The sequence below is a fragment of the Canis lupus genome, chromosome 38 (assembly GCF_011100685.1).
Source record: "Canis lupus familiaris isolate Mischka breed German Shepherd chromosome 38, alternate assembly UU_Cfam_GSD_1.0, whole genome shotgun sequence".
Taxonomy (NCBI): domain Eukaryota; kingdom Metazoa; phylum Chordata; class Mammalia; order Carnivora; family Canidae; genus Canis; species Canis lupus.
Window position 1 is genome coordinate 11,842,020 of NC_049259.1, and position 20,999 is coordinate 11,863,018.

General features: G+C 37.3%; 1 protein-coding gene across 1 annotated transcript in view; it reads right to left on the reverse strand.

Annotated features, from left to right (window-relative positions):
• The window catches only part of USH2A (usherin), a 702,892-nt gene that overhangs the window by 102,582 nt on the left and 579,311 nt on the right, over positions 1–20,999 (reverse strand). The window contains 3 exon segments of the mRNA XM_038586435.1: positions 5,758–6,112; positions 17,373–17,535; positions 19,045–19,203. Of these exon segments, the coding sequence (XP_038442363.1) occupies positions 5,758–6,112; positions 17,373–17,535; positions 19,045–19,203 (677 nt within the window).

Sequence of the window (20,999 nt, forward strand, 5' to 3'; positions counted from 1 at the left end):
TATTTGAAGTGTAAGATGATCATTTGAGGAGGAAGAATGTGCGTGAAGAAATGTGGTCTGCAAGCAGAAGGATGCAAGATATACTTTAGAAGTAGTATCAGTAGGATTTAGTGAAAATTGGACACTTATGGTACTTATATGAAGTAAGGAAGGGGGAGAACTCAAAGATTATCTGGCTTGAGCAACCAGAAAGAGGATGGATCCCTTTAGTTATGTAACAGGGTGTGTTAGGGAATAATAAGTACAGCTTAGAAAAAATAGGCGATACAGAACTCTACTGGAACTGCTGGACATACCTCTGCAGGACTTACGGAAAGACAATCAGCCTCACATCTTCAATCAAGCCCACCTTCCACTGAAGATCTATATAAAACAAATTCTATAAGAGAAGATCCAGGTTCATGACCAGCAAGTTGAAGAAGGAAATTCAGTAGAGAAGCATCCCCGGGTTATTTCCTTACTACATGGGAAGAAGGAATGGGAATAGGCCACACCCCTCTCTCAAGGCATATGAGGGATATCCAAGAGAACAACTTGAAGGAATTGAGGGTGTCTGCAAGAAAGGGGAGATGGACAATCTTCTCTTTTCATGAGGCTTACTACAGAGCGGAAGAGACTCAGGATGATTTTGATGCAGCCACTAGTGTGGAGAAGCATCTTCTGAGATTCCTATGGGATGCCAGGATTTGGGGATCATGGCTTAACACAGAAGCTGTTTCCTGCTTCTTATTCAATGAATTCTGAGGTTGTGAGGCTGGCTGGGTCTCACCCAGCATGGCAGGTCAAGTATAGAAGATGGGGTTGGATGAACTGTACTTTCCCTATTTGGCAGAATGAGTTTTCCCCAGGCTTGGAGGATGCCAAGAAAAGGATGAGTTTGTTTGTATGTTTGTTTGTTTTAATGTGATGGGCCTAGTATCAGCTGACTGCTCAGGAGATGGGAACCACAATGTAAAAGAGGCTGTGGGGTGAATCTCTGGGGGCAGTTATGGTGCAAGAAAGTAGCCAGAGAGTATGTTGCCTGCATCAGAGAAGGTGAATCATGGAGTTTCCCATGCCAGATCTCCATATAACCCCACAGGAAACAGTGGCAGATGGAGAAGAACAAGATTCATGAGTAAGGCTCTGCTCCCTTTTGTCTGATTCTCTCTTTTCTCCCACACTCTTGGGGACATTAGCAAGAGAAGAGGGAACACAAGAAGAGGGAAGAAAATAAGCAAAATAAACATGTCCTTTCTTTTCTACTGCAGATCTCAACACAGTCAGGCTTCAGAATAGATTTTTTTTTCTTAACACCTGAAATGAGTCCTGATTATCAACACTGGCCTTCTCACTGAATGTGACTGGAAAACCATAGGACTCATCCTGAAAAGTAGTGATGATTGAGCAAGGGAGTTCTGGAGGAAGCTTGTTGGAATAAAGTGGTTAGAGAAAAATAAAGCTCTCTCTAAGAAGTACTTATATGAAGCTGAAGAAGACTTAAGTGGTTTGCGTGTCCCGTAATATTGAGCACAAAGCAGATCCCTGATATATACCTGTGATTGGTATTGTATTGTTAGAAAAATGGGATAAAGGTAACACAAGGCTCATAAATGAAAAGTTAATGCCAGACCAAAGACATCATTACAACACAACAAAATGGGTCACACTAGTAAGTGCTCATTGTTTTGTGTGACATTTACCCACCCCTACTTTATAATTTTATGTAATGAATGAATAATACAGTTACATTATAAAATGTGAACATCTCAGCTCATAAAACTGATATAAAAAGTACAGTAATTGTTTTTATTACCAAATTTTTCTTCATTTTGGAAAGATAGTCACCAAAGGAGTCCTTCTAGATACGTAGATCTCCTAGAGCATTTCTATTGTGTTATAAATAAGGTGAGAAAAGGCTAAGAAACATCAGATTTTAAGAGCTACAATTAATTAAGATCATATGTAAGAAGCAATGATATTTTACATTATACTAAGCCAAAAATACATGGGATTAAAAGCCAATTAATCAATTTACTCACAAACTCTCCATCATATGGCAATTATGAAGCAAGCATCTCCTTCCCCCCACTTATCTGCTTAACGGTAAAGAGCTTTGAGACAACCACAAGAGAAAATTTTGAATACTTCTTCCTTGACTTTGGGCAAGGAAGTTTGGCAATGAAAATCTAGAGACTAGAGTTTGTAGGTCTGGATTTTATTTCCATATTGGAAGCCAACTTTTAGTGACCCATCTAATTTGCTTACCCCTCAGCACCGTATGCTTGATTCTACACAGAGAGTGAAGTACCATCTATCTTTCAGGGTACTGGGCAAAGGTATGATCTGGGCTTGATGTTTCATAACCCTGCGGGGTAAGCAGGGATATACTGAGAGCACAGACTAACAGGTAAACCACCTTTGCCTTTAAATCCCAAGTTATTTCTGCCAGTGCGATGGCAGGTGCCAGTGAGGAAAAGCAAACAAATCTGAATGGTGGCAGCAGTATCGCCAACCTCGCCAGGAGCGTTCCCTGTAAATACCACCATGGAACTCTTGCATGCCAAGCAAGGCTAAATACAGTTTCTCTCCTGACACTGCACAATTCATCACAGAGCTAATTGGGAAGGGAGTTTAAGGACTTCTACTTAAAGCTTGTTTTCAGGAGTGGAGAGTACTGGTCTGAAGAGACCCTAGGAATCTAGATATCTCTCTCTTCCCCTTCGAAGAACCTACTTGGGCCCAAAGGGAGATGAAACTTTTCATGAGGTTGGGAGAGAAGCTGGTGATACATTAAAACCCACGCTCTTTCCATTTCTTCTCTCCTGCTGCCTCTACTGCTGCTGCTGCTGCTCCTGCCAACACATATGCTCTCCACCCCCATGGAGGGCCCCCATTGCCATTTCTCCATCCATTGCCACCATCAAGAGGATTCATGCATCCATTGCACCTGTTTTATGTGGCTCTCCCAGCAACGTCCACCTGTCTATAAACAACTCTGGGGGGACGTTGGGACAAGCCAGGGATGGCACTACACTGCAGGCAATTTATTGGTGGCCCCTCATGCAGAGATAGGATCCCAATAAACAGGAGACTAAATGAGACTATTTAGTGATACCTCTTGCAAGTCTGTGGATTAAATTGTAATCTTTCAATTGTAGGGATGGATTCTGAGCCTCACCAATTAATTGAAAATGTAGTTCCTTTGCCCTGGAGAATTTTAGCCAAAGTGGTCAGTGAAACAAAAACTTGCAACATTTCCTAGGGCAAACACAGACATGGAAAATGACAGTAAAGATGTTTAGCTCATATAAGGAGTTAGAAAAATACTAAGTAGAGCCAGGAAGACAGAGAGAAAGAGAGAGAGAGAGAGAGAGAGAGAGAGAGAGAGAGATTTAAAAGGGAATCATTAGAACATGAGCAGCAGAAACTCAGAAGCAAAGAAACTCAGAAATCTGAAATGCTCCGCAGTAATAATCTGTGCCTCAGACTTGATTACTCAACTTCCCCTCAGTCTCTGCTCTGCCCAGGGGCCCAGTCTCATGGTAGCCTTCAACAACACAGTTGACCGTGGTATTGAGTATTGGCATACTGAATATAGTGCTCAATGACTATTTGCCAAATTGGATTGAATTGTCAATAATCTGTTCTCGACCCTGAAGGTTCATTGCTCTGGTTTAGAGAAGTCATGCTGTTCTGAACAGGAAGGGATGGACTTAAGTGACAAGAGGAAAGATTTGGGTAGGATAAAAGAAACATCCTTCTCTGATGGTGAGAAATTGGAATTAAATGGTAGTACCCTTTTCTTCAATATCTTAAAAAAAAAAAGGCTCAAACACATTCTCTTGGGACATAGAAATGTATGAAACTCAAAGACAATGGTTTATTTTTTCTGATTCTTTCTTTCAAAGCTGGCAGCCCATAAAGAGTCAGGAGACCACGAGGGCAGGAGACCACCTTGGAAATCTGGCCCACTAACCATGTCTGAACACTGCCCCGACTGCTCTACAGAAGTCCTTGATTGCTTAAAAACCTCAAATGGGGACTTTCCTCATGACTCTAATGAAATCTTTTCTTGGGATTCTCTAGGCCAGAGATCCAGATTTGGAGATGGGGGTACTTTGAACATGCACACAGATTCAAACATTAAAAAATAGGTTGCAGAAATATTACTCTTTCCTGATCATTCTCTTTAGCATTACACAGGGCTTACTCTTCAGAAAATGGAAGAGCACAGAAACACTGGGCTGCCAGGTGGAAGCTATGTTGCCAGGACCCTTGTACCAAGGGCTATGTGATGTGAAAAGCTTGGGGCCATAGGTCTTCCTCTTTTTCGGGAACTTTTTTAGTGTGATAAAAACAGAACCTGGTGGATTAAATATAGGACAGAGTTAATTGTATACTTTAAATCTTTCATTGTGAGATGAAGGAATGATTTGGAGGGTATTCCACAAGGGAATTCCAATAGAATTGTTTTGGGAGGTTAGATGTTTAGGCTCAGGTCTCTGAAAGTCATACTGTGAAATCAGAGGCTTAATTATTGCAGTATTGGTGCCTTCAATAAAAATATATTTAAATTAAAGTATCTCATTTAGAATGCTCTTGTCAAAGGTTTTTCAGCATTTTTTAGTTTATTTTTCAGTATTTTGCTTTCAGGTGAAGTTTAGAACAAGAATTCCAAGGATATGGTGAGAAGTCATAGATTTCTCCACGGATCACATATCAACTAAAAAAGATCCGGTCTTAAGAGCACTGCTTCTAATGCTTTTAGTGAAGGCTCGAGGAAGATGTAATATGAAAGATAATTAAAGATAAGTAAATGTCACATAAAAATATACCAATTTTGAATTCTAAATAAAATAAAAGTTTATTTAATAATATCTCCTTAATTCACAGACTGCTTATTTTTTAGTCATGTGAAAAAAATTGAACATAAGGATAGGGAGAAAATACTCTACTTTAAACTATTCATTTGCAATCATTCTTTTGGATTTTCACTAAAGTATTTTTGCCAAGTATTATTTAGATATTTTGATAAATGCTATACTCTGTAGGATAAACTTCAGGTATATTGGCATGCCTAGATTGGCAACATAGAAATGTATTCTCATGTTTGCAGTATTATAAAAGAGAAAGCTCCCTGATAGAAGAATCACCCTGTTTCCATATATCTCCTATAGAACATCAGGCTATGCCGGGTATAAAGAAAGTTCTCAGAAGATACTAAGTGAACTCAGTTAAATTGTGTTATGGGTCAGAGCTGATCAGCCCAGAAAAATCACTACTAAGTTATAGTGCATGTGGTATCTACATATTATCCAGATAGATCTAGAAGTTTAACTTTCTTTTTTCTCAAAAAGCCAATAATACCACATCTATCTATATCTGATCTGAGTCTGTATCTATATCTGTATCTGTATCTACATCTGAATCTGCATCTATATCTGTCTAATTTTATCTGTGCTTCATCCCCATGAGGTATACAGAGACATATTTAGTATCCCCATTTCATGGATTTAGAAATCAGGCAAAGAGAGATTCACTTTCTTGCTTGAGGTAATACAAATTAATTGTGGCCTGCAAACTAGTCTCCAATATCTCTTATACTCAGTTCAGCATCTTCCCCATGAGTACATTCCTCTTTTTCACATGTGAAATATTTTAATATATTTAAACTGTAACTGAAGAATAACGATAAGCTGGATAAAAAAAAAATCCATGTCAACATATTAACCAGATAATCTAGGTGTCTGCTATTCTTTTTTTCTAAGTTCTTACCATCACGGTGAAAGCGTGCACAGTAGAGATGTTAACTGTTGAATCATCTGGTCTCTCTCGGTAGACCACGTGGTACTGGGAGATAATGCCATTGGGAGATTCTGGCTTTGTCCAGTTCAGCAGAACTGAATGAGCACTGGTGGCTTGCACCCAAGGTGCTGGCAAATCTTGAGGTGGGGCTTCCAGGGTCCTTGCTGATGACCACTGACTCTCCACTGAGCCTCTGGAGTTGTGGGCTCTCACCCGGTATTCATAGAGCGTGAACGGCATCAGAGTATCTGAGGCATCTGTGAATTCAAGGGCTCCTTCCGACCAGACAAACAAAAGGGACTCCTCTTCAATGCCAGCAGGACGTCTGAAAGGAAACCAGGAAGGCAATCAGGGACAGCTGCACACTTCAAAAGAAGGTTTGCACATAAGAAATTGCTTTTCGGGAAAATTTGTTATCAATTCAGCTGTCCCTTTCTGTTGTCATAATAAGACCAGAGGGAAGAGTACATGAAGATCCTGACTCAGTATCATTTTTTTAAGAGTAGGTTTTATATATATATATGTATATATTTTATATATATATAAACATATTTATATATTTATATATATTTGGTTTTATATATATTTAGCTAATCATAAAGAATGTTCATATTTCATAGAAGACATGGAAACCACAGTAGAAATAAAAACATTTAGACAGTGCAACACCACCCATAATTACATTTTATTGTATACCTTAGAAATTTTTCCTTAACAAAATTGCACACGCAATATGCGGAAACACACACATTATTTAAAAACTCTAAAAAAATCAGAAGCACATATGTGAGCACTATTACCACATTTAAAATATTTCTGGATCTTTCTACGTTTATGAATATGTATGCAAGTGTGTACATGTGCACATGCATTACATTGCACAATTTTATTTTTTGCACAACTGGAAATTACACTATACAGAATTATTGGAAGTTGATATTATTGGGAATTCTTACTGTTCTAGGGTAGATGGATTGTAGTAAGTATTCCAATTTGTCTCCCTCTATCCATGTCTATTGCTAATGTGCTCCCATATTCACTCTGAACTTGGCCATATGATTCTCACTGGTCAACAGGACAGTAGGAAATGAATGCAGAGTCTTGCAAAATGTTTGCACATTGAGGCTGACCCTCTCACTGCTCCTGGAACCACAAGATCTTTGTGCGATAAAGCCCTGACTAGCATACTGAAGGATGAGGAATGATGACGCGAAGCCCATGGTTCTTATTCTCTTTTACCTTACACAATGTCATTTTGCCTCTGCTTCCAGGATATTTAAAAAATGTTTTAAATTCACATCCTGCAAGTCATGCATTTTCTCATCCTCTGAATTTTCTCTTCTTTAATTAAGCTATAACCCTTCCAAGTAAGGGCCATTCTTTCTTGTATTCATCAATATACCTTTATCGAGCACTTAATAGCACTTCGCATTATACTAGGAGCAGAGGTACACATTCCTTCTCTAAAGGAACTCATGGCTGAATGGAGAAGATAGAGCTAAATGCAAATTAATGAAAAAAACCCTGATAAATTATATAATATGAATTTGCTCTAGACATCTTAAAAAGCAAAAGTCAAATTCCTTTTAGATGTGTTCTCCAAGACCTAGTAAAATGCAGAGTATGCTAAAAAAATTCTTTCAAATACCTGAGCAAAGGATTGTTTAGTCTTATCTGTAGATTTGACTGATATAAAAACTAAGGCCCACACATGGTCTTTTGGTACTCAATATATAGAGCATTAAGCATTTGAGCAAGAGAGATAGAATTGTCAGTTGTTAGTACGGCCCCAAATACCTGCTGTTTCACTTGGAACAGTTATTTGCTCATCTGGATATAAAACCATGATGCAAAAAATAAAAAAAATTAAAAAACTTAAAAAAAAAATCTGATAAGATGAAGACCTGACCAGAAGGGGGAGTTCCTGAGGAATCGTGGTTGGTCTATTTCTATATTCCCAGCATCTGAGGCCAGTAAATTCAGTAACTATTTGAACAAATGGCCAAAAGACATGTAATTCCATGGCTTTTCTGCATTTTTGCCTCATTTCTATGAACTCTTTTTATATACTAGAGTAGTATTCTATGTTGGGGAAGAATGTACTCAAGAGATGACCCTCTCCTATTTAGCTTCTCCTCTGTGCTTGAGAGACACTGATGGATAAAGCGGTATTTTCCAGGCCGTTAGGAGTATTTAATGAACATACTCTTCAGATGCCAGGATAGTCACATGCTGCCATATGAGATTAACCATCAAAATGGAAAGGGTTATTAAGGCAAAGTAAATGACAGTACCTCTCATAAAAAAGGCAGGGTATTTAAAATCTTTGGCTTTGGGAATTTGATGATCCTCAAGTTGATAAATCACAATGACCTAAGCATGAGCAATGACAAACCTCCTGCTGGAGACTATAGAGGCTTCATAGATACCTCTCGGTGACCTGCAATTATGTTTCGGCAACCCACCTCATTATTCCTTGCTACCATGCGTGGGCCAGATTCTGCACTCAGTGTAGGTTTGCAGGGTTTGGCCTTTGTGCTTGCTGCAGATACGAGGTACCAGGTGTGTCATTGGGAGGGATCCATTCTAATGAGGACCACAGGGCTCACAGCCAAGGACTCCTCTCAGTGAGTTTTTAAAAGGTATTTGCAAGGAACATAATACAGCAAACAAACAAAAACTTCTATGGGGAAATAAAATTGTCTGTTTTGTCTGGCTTCGACCTTTCTATGAAAATTCAATTAATTTTTATTAAACTCTCCTGAATTCCCACATTGAGGGGTAGCCGTGGTTGTGACATTCTTTTAAAAATTGCCCGAAAGCATGCATTTTAAAAATCTGTGCAATACTATGTCAGCTTCAAAGTTTCTCTACCAAAACAATTAAAGGATGCAGGCTGGTTAAGTATTTATTGCCACCATTGAATACTCAATAAATTAATATTATGTTGAGATGAATGCTCCATCTATGATGTTAAAAATAGAATATCTTTAGGTCTGAATAAACTTTGAACTGAAGAGTTTAAGTAGATCACACTTATTCCTAATTTATTTAAGATTTAGGCTTCAACTGTTCATTTAACTGGAAGCGCTGCCTCCTGAACAGTCTGTGTTTAGGGAAACCACATTGTCAGTTCTCTCTGAATAGCTAAATGATTATTCTATGCTTAAACTCATCTGGGAGATACTTTGATAATGCCCCTTTCCAACTAGAGTTAATTTAATGTTGCTTAACACTAAGAAGAAAACAAAGATAAGTATTAAACCTAGGAACCATAAAAAGAGATTCATATTCATGTTTTCTTACTGTAGTATAACCTTAAAAAATCTCCCTACCCCTTTATTCCCTGCAACAATTCTCGGCACTTGTCTTCAGAAACAATCAGAGCAAAATCCAATAACTCAGTTCATTTCCCCTAGCAATTTCAGATTATGAAACTGCCACCTTCACCTTATGAAGAATAATAAGGATACTAATTTAAATATAAAACCCAAAATACCTGTAGTCCAAGGAGATAGGTTGTAGGTCTAGGCCTACAACCACCTGATTAGATGACCTTGGACAAAACTCATCTGTGTTCTCTAGTTTCCATTTCACTTTGTAAATTGGAGTTAATAACCTTATAGGGTATAATGTCCCAGCATTTTTGAAAAAATTATATCAAATTATGCATGTGAAAGTCACTGGGTTAAATGTAACACATGATACAAAGTTATCATAGAAATGGCACCCAAAGCTGCATTTAGGAAGACAAATCCAGCAGTCATATAAAGGCTGCCTGGAATGGGAATGACAACAGGTAGTCAGTCACACAGTCAAGAGGTCATCTCAACAGACCACGTAAGAATAAAGATACATCCTGAACTACAGTTGGTGGTAGAGGAAATGCAAACACAGGTGATTCACAAAATGCCACGTGCAGGTTGAACCACCCAGCTTCGTGGAATGAGTAGATACTGTGATGTTGGCGGAGGAGATGTCAAAGATAAACCAAAAATGTTAAGACTTAATCCCATTTAAAATGGTAGTGATTTGCCGTGCAACTAGCCTATGCTTACCACTCCAGCGTCACGTTCCCGATATCTATTCCATTTTACATTCCAGTCATAATCAAATGCTTGCCTATAGTTCCCTTCTGTTCCATGATGGTTCATGCTTCCATGACTTTGATCGGTCTTCTATGTGCTGTCTTTTTTTCTATTGATTCACTTGTCACACTCTATCGTAATATATTTTCTTTCTTTTCTATCTCCTATACCATACCACAAGCCCCTTGAAGGTGAAGACTCTCTCTTACTTACCTATATATTCTCAGCCCCTAGGGAAGCATGACACACTATAATCAACAATAAATACTGTGTAAGCAATGACGGGATGACAGACTGGTTGACAAGTACAGACCAAAATTCTCTGAAACCTGGTTAACAAGAAAAATGTGCCCATTATTAAGTTGTTGTCTCCGAGCAATAAAGCTTTCCTTCTGTATCTGGCTTTATGGTGGTGGAGCTGGGACTCTGCAGTGGCATTTCTGCTTTACAGGCTGAGTCCATGTTGAGCTGCCAATAGGAGGCGCCAGAGGGAGCTCAGAAAGCTGAAAGGAAAAAGGACCTGGTGTCTTACTCTTTGCTTCCTTTTTGCTTGCTGTTTATGTAAGCATCTCTCCAGCCAGGAGTTTTCACCCTGAAAGTAACAAATCCTCCCTCCTTACGAGAAGTTTGAGTATGAAATTTTAACAAGACTTCGAAAAACTAGCTTTATCTCGTGCCTTCTCCCCGCGCACCTGCATCAGCTGGAAGCTGCCTCCTCCTCAGGTGTCTGGGTCCCAGCATAGGGGGGTGGCAGGTGTGCTCCCCTCTAGTTACTGAGTTTTAAGAATTCTAGCTGCCTCAGTTCCAAGGGCAGTAGCTGTTTCCAGCAGTTGCCTCCTGCATGATGTCTTAGAGTTCACTTTTTATCCTTCCAGTTACCTAGTTAACAAATTTACAACTAGTAAACAATTACGTATGTTAAATTCTTTCAGTTAAAAATAACTGTTGTGATTTCTCTTTCCCAAGCAGAACTTGCTACAGAGAGTGATGATGATGTTCACATAAAGAGAGGAATAGGAAAATCATAAACAGGGCGAGGATTGATTTGCAGCTTGACTACCTGAATTTACTATTTTGTCTTTATCACACCTCATTATACTTTCATTGTGAAAAATAATTAGAAAATATAGATGAGCAAAAACACAAGTACAGGCAGTCCCCAAGTTATGATGGCTCAACTTGTAATTTTTTGACATTATCGTGATGTGGAAGTGATATGTATTCAGTGGACATTGTACTTCAAAATTCTGAATTCTGATCTTTTCTCAGGAAAGCAGTATTGTGTATAATACTCTTTTAGAATTCGGAGCAGTGGCAGCAAGTGGCAGCCACATGATCACAGGGTAAACAGCTGACACACTTACAACCCTTCTGTACACATACAACCATTTTGGCTTATGCTTTTAGTACCGTGTTCAATAAAGAGATGTTCAACACTTCTTTTTATTGAACAAGCATAAACTAGAATGTATTGTAAAATTATAAAATTTATAAAAATATTATCAAATAAAAACTAACACAGAACATTATTTGTGTTAGATGATTTTGCCCAACTGTAGGCCTAATGTAAGTGTTCTGAACACCTCTAAAATAGGCTAGGCTAAGCTATGATGTTTGGTGTATGAGGTGTATTTTTTTTTTTATGATTTTATTTAATTGAGAGAAAGAGTGAGAATGTGAGCAGGGGAGGAGCAGAGGGAGAAGGACAAGCTGACTCCACTGAGTGTGGAGTCTGACAACGGACTTGATCTCATGACCCTGGGATTATGACCTGAGCTGAAGTCAAAAGTCCAACGCTCAACCAACTGAGCCATGCAAGAGTCCCGATATGTTAGGTGTATTAAATACATTTTTGACTTCTATTATTTTCAACTTACGATGGGTTTATTGGGATGTAACCCCTTAGTAAGTTGAGGAAGATCTGTATTTAAAAGGATCATATTTAACTGATCTCTGGGAAATAAGCATTGTTAAGTTTTTTTTGTTGTTTCCAGATACTATTAATGGACATATAAATGTAAAGAAATATTCTATATATATAAAGAAAAACAGAATCATCCTAGGCACACTGTTGTACAATCTGCTGCTTTTATGATCATGAATCTTTTTTCTTGTCCTTAAATATTTTTAACTGCCAGATTTGTCTTCCTAAAGCATAATACATCTTTATTGTACATCTAGGATGACTTCCTACTTTAATCATGCTTGATGTTTAACACAGGACTTTCACATGCATTATTTCATTTAATTCTTACAAAATTCTAGGAGGTTATTCTTTATGTTTCTTAACCTAACTTTACATAGAAATGAAGCTTGGGGAATATAATGACTTCCCCAAGGTCACATAACTAGTAAGTGTTGAACCCAGTGCTTGGAAGCCGTATCTTTTTTCTACAAATGCCATGTTCTGTCTACTTAATCACATTGCTTCTCTATTTTATCCTGAACTTGGAATGGCTCACATTGCCTCCAAATAAAAAATCTAAACTCCTTAGCCTGGTATTTCAAGTCTTCTAAAATCCACTGTCAAGCTGATTGTCGAAATTTCCCCTACAAATAACAAAGGCTCCAGCCAAACTTGACCATTTCTTGAACACTATGCCTTCAGAGTTGGGAATTTTGTTCATTCTATTAATTTTATTCACCTGAGATATCTTTGTCATTAGGCTCTCCTTATTAAAATCCTGTCTACTATAAATGAAACAATACAAAATCCTGAAATGGATCAGATGATACAGAGGAATTTTATATAGGTGGCATTTCAAATCAGTGAATTATAAAATAATGTTTACAAACTATTTTTTAAAAAAATAAATGCATAGATTTCTTGTCTCATTCTTTAAAAGAAAATCAAGTCCATATTCAGATATAAGGGGTAGAACCCATAAAATTGTTGGAAGAAATAATTGATGTGTTATTTAACATGATCATTAAAGGGGGAATTTCCTTACTTTATAAAGAGCATAAAGAAATGAATTAGAAATAATCCAAAAGAAAACAGCCTAAGGATATATAATATTTATATACACACACAAATAGCAAGCAAATATTTAAAATAAATGAACAATTTCATTTGTAATGACCAAAATTTTAATCAAAATAATAATAGGTATTTAAAATATTGAATTGGCAGATTTGAAAAACTGATAAAACTCCCTATTTACAGGAGTTTTTAGAATTAGAAATTCTTATAAAACATTTTTAGAAAGCAACTAAGCAATATCTAGGAATTTAAAATGTACAAAATTTTAACCTGCACTTCTAGTACTAAGAGTAATCCCATCGCATGCTCATTGCAAAGGTGGTTTTTTTTTGAGAGTTACCATTGTAATGAAAACTTGGAAATCACTTATTTTGCTATCTGTAGGGGACTAGTTAAATAATATTGACATACATCCATATAATATAATATAGTTGAGTCATTAAAATAAATGAGGTATGTGCTTGTGTGTGTGTGTGTGTGTGTGTGGTGTGTGTACGTCCAAATGCCCAAGGAAAACTGGAGAACAGCATGAACAATATGATTCCTTTTATGTAAGGGAAACTATATAAAAGCAGAAATATTATATATATTAAAATTAACAGTAGTTACTTTTATTGATGGAAATTTTATATGCCTTGGATAAGTCATAAAGAAAAGATATATAACCTTTGTAATATTCTGTCCCATTTAAACTTTTTTCCATCAAAAGCATTTCTAAAAATAGTCACTAAATTTTTATATTGTAAAGCCAAGCCCCAAGGTATCAGCTTCATCCATGAATAAATGAAGTCTCTTCCATAAATATTCCAGACAAAAAAGAGTCCTTCTTCCCTGTAAACCTTCTGCCAAATATTAATATTTTTCATATTATACTTCTCTTTTTTGGTTTATCTGCTTAGTTTGACTTTTATTTCCTATTATAGTAAAGGTCCTTGTAATAGGACTCATCTCACAGTAGATATGAACATTATCTATCTATCTATCTATTGAACTATCGTCTATTGATCACCTATCTGCCTATCTCCATATCTATCTTTCCACACAACAGGAATTGATTGTTTAAAAATTCCTTCACTTTTGAGTCAATGCCCTCTTTTCTTACTTTACTCAATCGGCTTGATTTTCCATTCTAGAAGATTATTACTTGTGGTTCCCTGCTTGGAATATTCTCCCATTTCAACCAACCATCCAAACCATCTCAGATTTTACCCTTCAAAATCTTACTTTTTAAATACTCAGAGTTCATTATTCTACTTTTAAGGTGTTTAGAAGGTGTTTGAATATATATTTTTCTTACGGCACATCGATCAGTCTTTGTATTTATTTTGTCTCTATTAAAATGGTGGGAGTTCATTTCATTAAGTGTTTTGTAAGGTCCTAAGAAAAAAATATTTGGTGAATTTTGTGGTTAGAAGTCGGATTTTGTGGAGGGATCTCGCCATTTACAAAGTTATAGATATAAGATGGAGAATACTGAAAAATTGTTATTATAATATCCAAATGTGCTATGAGGAGAAAGCAAATGCCCAAGATGGCCTTGTCTATACTCCATGGATAAACAGGTTGCACAACACTAGCATCAATGTTGTCCCTATTGTCAGAAACGTCTTTTGTAACTCCTCACCTTAGTGATCAAAGTAGCCTAGATCAAATAACCAAGTAACAGGTAAACAGAACAGAAGCAATCGCATTAATAATCATATCCTTCCTAGATTATTGTGTTTTGTTTTGTAAAGTCATCAACACCCCTTTATCTGCGCAGACGCTTTTCTAGAGGATGGTTTCTAGAGGCAGTCTTTAAACAATGGAAGGAAATTACTGAAGAGAAGTGATTTAGGGGGTTAGAGGGAGCAGAGTGACAGGTATTTTCAAAATGGCATTGGCAAGTTGGCTTCCTGCAATTTAATGAAACTATCTGCCTAGGCCAAACCCCGTCTTTGGTTTGAGCTAAGTGTATTTCCTTTGGTGACGATACAAGAAAGAGGAGGCAAATGATGAAGCAGGAATTACATGCCATAACCTCCCCAGAAATACGGCAGGCTCGTGGCCATAACTGTACAAGGGGCTCCATGTAGTCCCAGAATGAAAAAGAACTATGTGTCTACATTCTATTTCTGTCCTTACAAATTTCTGATTTTTTTTTTGCAGCTATCTAAGAAAAATTTGATATTGTTGTTGTCTAAGCACATTTAAACTTCAGCTGAAATAACCGCCAAGTGATTCATGCCTATGTAGGTGAATATAACGATTGTATCTGGAGCCCCAGTGCGCCATTTTCATTTCACTTTAAATAAAAAACAAAATGTATCTATGTCAGTCAGTGCCCTTCTGCTGTACTCAGAGGTATCAAACAGGCTACAATTATGATTGTGAAGTGATTGTGTCACATTGGAGGAAGGTTTATTGCTTTTGAGTCTGCTAGGCAGTAACACATTCTGTTTCATATTACTCTTTATATCATTGTTTGGCTGTGACTAGAATAATCAAATGCCATCAAATGCTGTCAAATTCAATTTACAGTATTTTTCATTGAAGCGGGCTTTCTGCATTATATTTCCTGTTTTCCCTCTCTATAGCTGCCATGGAATAGTCACTGTAATCATGAGCTTTATTTACAAAACCAACAGACTGAAGCCACGTCCTGCTCTATAACAGATACTTTATTTCCCTTTATTCAGAATAGGAATTTGATGTGCTTTTCTCATACAATTAGCATTAAGTAGATGAAAGAAAACTATTCCAAGAGGATAGGCATTTTAGAGCTTGCACTAATGTGCTTAGCGTAAAATGTAAATTCGCATTAGCCATTTTTTACGTGTTCATGTGTATTTGAATCAGAAATATTATTCTTCAAATTAATGTTTGCTGAGAAAGAATTGGGCTGGCTCCTTTTTGGCCACGTCATTTACATAACCAGAAATGCAATAATACTTTCTCCTTTCATAATTTTCCTACAGACCCTTACTTGTCACAGAAGATTGACCTGAATCAAGGGGTTTCAATACCTGAAGTTGCAGGAGAATCCTGAACTAAGTTTCTCAACATATTTAGGGCACAGGACCAAGCAAGTGAAGGTGTGAGGCAGCTGGAGAGACTAACAAACCATGTACCAATAGGGGTGAGAGTCTGAGCAAGAATGTGTTGTTCTCTGTTTGCTTAATGTAAATACATTCCTTTTGGAATGGGGTTTTCAATCTGCAAATCCCTTAAATCTGGGGTCATCTTCCCTAGTGTCTTTCCTGTCTTAGACGTTTATGGCCGGGAGGTCTGTGCCTCCTCCATCCCCAATTCATATGGCGAATTCTAATCCCCCAAGGTGATGGGATTGGGAGTTGAGTCATCTGGGAGGTGACTGGGATGGGAGCATGGAGCCTTCATAATGGGACCAGTGCCCTCCTAAAAGAGACCCTTGGAGGTCCCTGGTTGCTTCTTCCAGTGAGGACATGGTGAAATGACAGCTGTCTGTGAACCAGGAAGGGAGCCGTCACCAAACATGGAATCTGTCAGCACCTTCGTTTTGTATTTTCCCAACTTCCAGAGAAATAATATGTGTTGTTTATGAACCACCTGGTCTATGCCATCTTTGTTATAGTGGCTGGAGGGACTAGGACAGACAGCATGCTCTCAGCCAACCGGTGCTTTGCCTCCTTGATGCTCTGTTTTACTTTTTGCCTTCCCTTCTCTGTCTTCCTCTTTCTCCCCCTTCCCCATGGTTCTTCTTTCTCCCCTTCCCGTTCTCTCTTCTTCCTCTGTTTCCTCTCCTAGTTATTCATTATCTATTTAAAGAAGATGTTAAAACTTTGTCCGTGTGGATCAGGTGAAGACTGGATCAGGGAGCCCAATACCCTTCATCCCCAAATGCCCATGGTCCCCCTGTCTCTCTGTCTCTCCCTGCTCACTCTCTCACCCTCTTCTTTCCCTCTACTCTCTCTTTCCTTCTTTTCTTCATTTTAAGGGGATACACTTCACAAATTCAGCACATGATGGTGAAAAGACGCTGTCCTGCCATCTATCGTATTCCCAGTGCCATCCAGCCAGCTGAGTGGAAACTCCTTCTGGCAGAAGGGGAAGTGCAGAGGAGAGCCATTCTTTCTGCACATGGAAAGCACCCTGTTTTTTGAGGATAAAAAATATTCCCACGCTGCACATAATAGGTGATGGGAAATATTAGAATTCTCATTGCAGACTGCATTCCTCCTCTGGAATGGCTATGCTTTCCTGGTCAGTGAGTCTCTAGAAGACTACTCTACAACTTAATCAGAGGTATGGCTATGTGCATTGTGAGGTCTCACTTTTCAAGCAGGGCTCAGACAAAAATGTTACATGGTAGGGATTTTTTCTCCCTGGATCACATGTAGAAGCTTCCAGTACCAATCTTAGACCCTCGTAGATGCTCCAAAAAGCATGAATTCCCATTTATTCCCTTACAGAAATATAATATGTATTTGATTTTTTAGTCCTGGAATAGCACATATATTAAAATAATTTAAAATAACAGTAATAGTCAGTGTTACCTGTGAAGAAAGTAGCTGGTGATGACTCCATTTGGCTTTTTAGGCGGCATCCATTTAACCTCTACGCAAGCTGACCCCAGGGCCTTAAGAACTGGGGAATTGAGATCCACTGGGGCTGCTTCAGATGTTTTGACAAACGTTCTACTGCTAACGCCACAACTTCCTTGGAAAAAAAAAAATCGAGTCCTTCAGTAATTTGTCAAGCAGGAAAAAGAGTTACATATGCATATAGAAGGGTAAGGAGATCATGGAAATCATTTTAGCTGAACTTTTGTATATGACCCTTATACACTTATTTTAGACTAGTACTATAAATCTCTATATAATTTGAATATATTTATATGTATATATTTTATGTTATATATATGTATTTTATGTGTATTTAAATAGGGAATCACTTTTGGAAAATGCATTAAGTAACCACAAATTTATAGAGGCATAGACAAGAATGCTTATGCTGGTCTGAACTGTGGTTTCTCTAGTTTATTACAGTCATTCTAGCCAGAAAGTGATAATGTACTTGAATATTATAAGTGTGTGTGTGACCTGCACATCTGGTATATTCTTAATAATATTTTTCCCAATATTTTAAAATAATGACCCTCTTCCAAAATGTAGGATCAATTAATTTGAAGAACATGGTATCAAAAAAAAAAAAAAAAAAAAAAGAACATGGTATCTCCATAGCATAGTTTTAGAGACATAGAGATGCAACAGTTGATTTTGCATTAAAATAAAGAAAACACTGGTTTAAAACTGTTTGTATGTTGATTAGCAGAAGACTGGATCTGATAGAGCAGTATCCTTCAAAACAAAATGCCTTGGTTTGGTTTGTAGAAGAGAAGTCGGCAAACTGACTCACAATTTTGGAGATGAGGCAAAGCAAGATCACAGACCCATCATTCTAGTCAACTCCTTGGGTACTGATTCTCATTTCTAGACAGAAGTTGCTAAGCACAAGTAAAGTAGGAATTCCTACCACTCGAGTATGAGATTGGGACATTTCTTTAATTTCAGGTGGAGCAACATGTTTTATACACCAATATGAGTTCCATCTTTTCTTCTCTTACTAATATATGATGTAACATTTGGAGGGATGAAGGGACTGAGGGGAGGCTCCTTAAGACCACATGGATGGATGATGATTTCATAGACCACTAGCCTATGCCATGAAACTCAGGGCGATAGTCTGCATATATGAGATAGAGTTCAGGGAAGCACAGTGAAATACATAAGATTCATTCGAGTGTAACTCACCTTCTAAATAATGCCTCCTCTCACCCCCAAAGAAAACTTAAATAAACAAAAGTGAGTACCTTTTTGTGAAATTTACATAATACCTATTTTGCTTTATATTACCAATGATTCCTTTATGTGATCTAGGTGTTTTTCTTTTAAAGGGCCTTATAAAGCAAGACTTTGCAAAACCACCATTTTAATATATTTAAATATTCATGATTGAATGTGCAGAAATGCATAATGCTTCACTCAATGCCAGGGTCTGATTTTTCTGGGTAAACAGTCCAGTACAAATAAGAAATGAAATGTTAGTCTTTGTATTTGAATCGCAAATCTATTCCTTTTTGATGAATTTTTTCATGAAATATTTTTCTTTTCTTTTTTTTTTTTTTTTTTAATAAAAGCCCGGGACAAGTGTCTGAAAGACTTTCACCATTTTGACATGCTTGTATCCTTATCTCATATTGTGTGAATGGAGCCAAATTTTCCAGAAGGATGGATTGATGATGACCAACAGAGGAGGTCAGAGGCGCTACACTTCCAGCATTGAGTAAGACATTGTACTCCACAGGCATTTTGGGGATGAGGATCCCTTTAAAGAGAGAGAAAAAAAATATGTATTCTATACAGAATGGTCAACAATTTTTTTTCTTTTAAAACAATTATCTTTAACATTTTATAACTTAAAGGTATATTATTAACGATATGGAAATTAATGACTGCATGAATGTATATTCCAAAAGTAAAAAATGTGTATCACCCATTTTTAAAAACAAATAGAGTACATATAATAGTCCTATTCAAAGGTATACTCTATGGGCAAATAAAAATGAAGGCACATTTCACTTCTTAAAAAATACAAGGCAATTAGAAATGGTGTCATATATTTTTGCTAGGCTTACTTACTCTTAAAGTACATAAAAAAAAGCCCTCACCAGTTTTGCTTGTGACAATAATTTTTCTGTAGGCATTGTGTATGCATCCAGCCTGACACAGATCCTTGACATAATAGCCCATAAAGTATCCAAATCATAGTCTACCTAGAGAATTCCCAGTGCATTAATTATTGAGTTAGGACAGTCCACTCTGTCAGGGAGACTTATGGACCTAAATACATATGAAATTTGGGTTCAAAACTGTCATTTTTCACAATGCTTCCTGCAGAAAGAAGGTCTTGTCAGTTTACCCTCTTCACAATCTATTCATATAATTAAATGCCTGTAAGTTTTATTTGGTCATGAACAACATGTACATTTTTTTCAAGGAGAGTATATGAGCCTTGAATGAAGAATATAATGGAATTTCTCATGAGATTTTCTCATTGATCTGATAGCTTATAACATTTGTGGGTTTAATTACTTACCTTTGTAGTACTTAAATAAGGTTATCTTTGCTACAGAAACAATGAAATCTACAGCACAGGACTCAATACCCCTTGAGAAATGAGATCTAAAAAATGAAATGAACGTTTGCTTTTTGCAGATGTAGCCCCAATTGTATAAGGGGTAGAAGAGCCAGTACAAACCAGAGATGCTCGGGGTTTTGTGTAGGATGGATGAAAATGAGTCTCTGAAGGATGTATCGATCATAGTCAGAAGGACTGATCAATTGTTTCCTTTGGAAAGATGCTAGATTGTGCTGAGCCCAGACTGAGAATTTTTATTTTAAATTAGAGCATCCTAGTTAAATTATCTGTTGCATTTGTCCTAATGGTTTAAATTATTGCTCCTCTACCGTTGATTACTAGATTCCTATCTCCTGCTTTATATCTCTCTTGCATTCCAGACTTCTATTTTCGGGAGCCTACTTCCCAGAGACCTTAATCTCAATGGGTCCAAAGCATAATCACTATATTTTCCACTCCCAATCCTGTTCTTATTCTTGGGTTTCCTTATGCCAGAGGTCTTACAATAAACCCTTATGGTAAGACTTTTAGAGTAGACCCTGCTGTCTTTACTCTGCATGGTTGCAGCAATAACCCGAACAAGAATAGCCATTTCATTGCATTCCAATTGCATGCAGGACAGCATACGTTATCGAATACAATACGGTGTCAACTTCATATAGCCAGGGAGTCTGTTCTCCTCCCCAGTGTAGTTCCAGCAAATACATTTTAGCACAAAGTTGCAGCTCAATAAATGTTGGTTGTTCGAGTGAATGAATGAAATCTCAGGACAATATTGTAAAGCAAATGTTTTTACTTTTTTTTTTTTTTTTTTTTTTTTTAAGATGAGAAAACTAAGCAACGTGTTCCAGATTGCACATTGATTACTTGGCTCAGTCCGACTTGAACTCAGGCCCACTTAATACCAAAACTTCTCTCTCTGTATTTACTCTTTTTCTTGGTAATGGAGACTAGGATTAGGACAACGGGAAAAAATGAGAGGA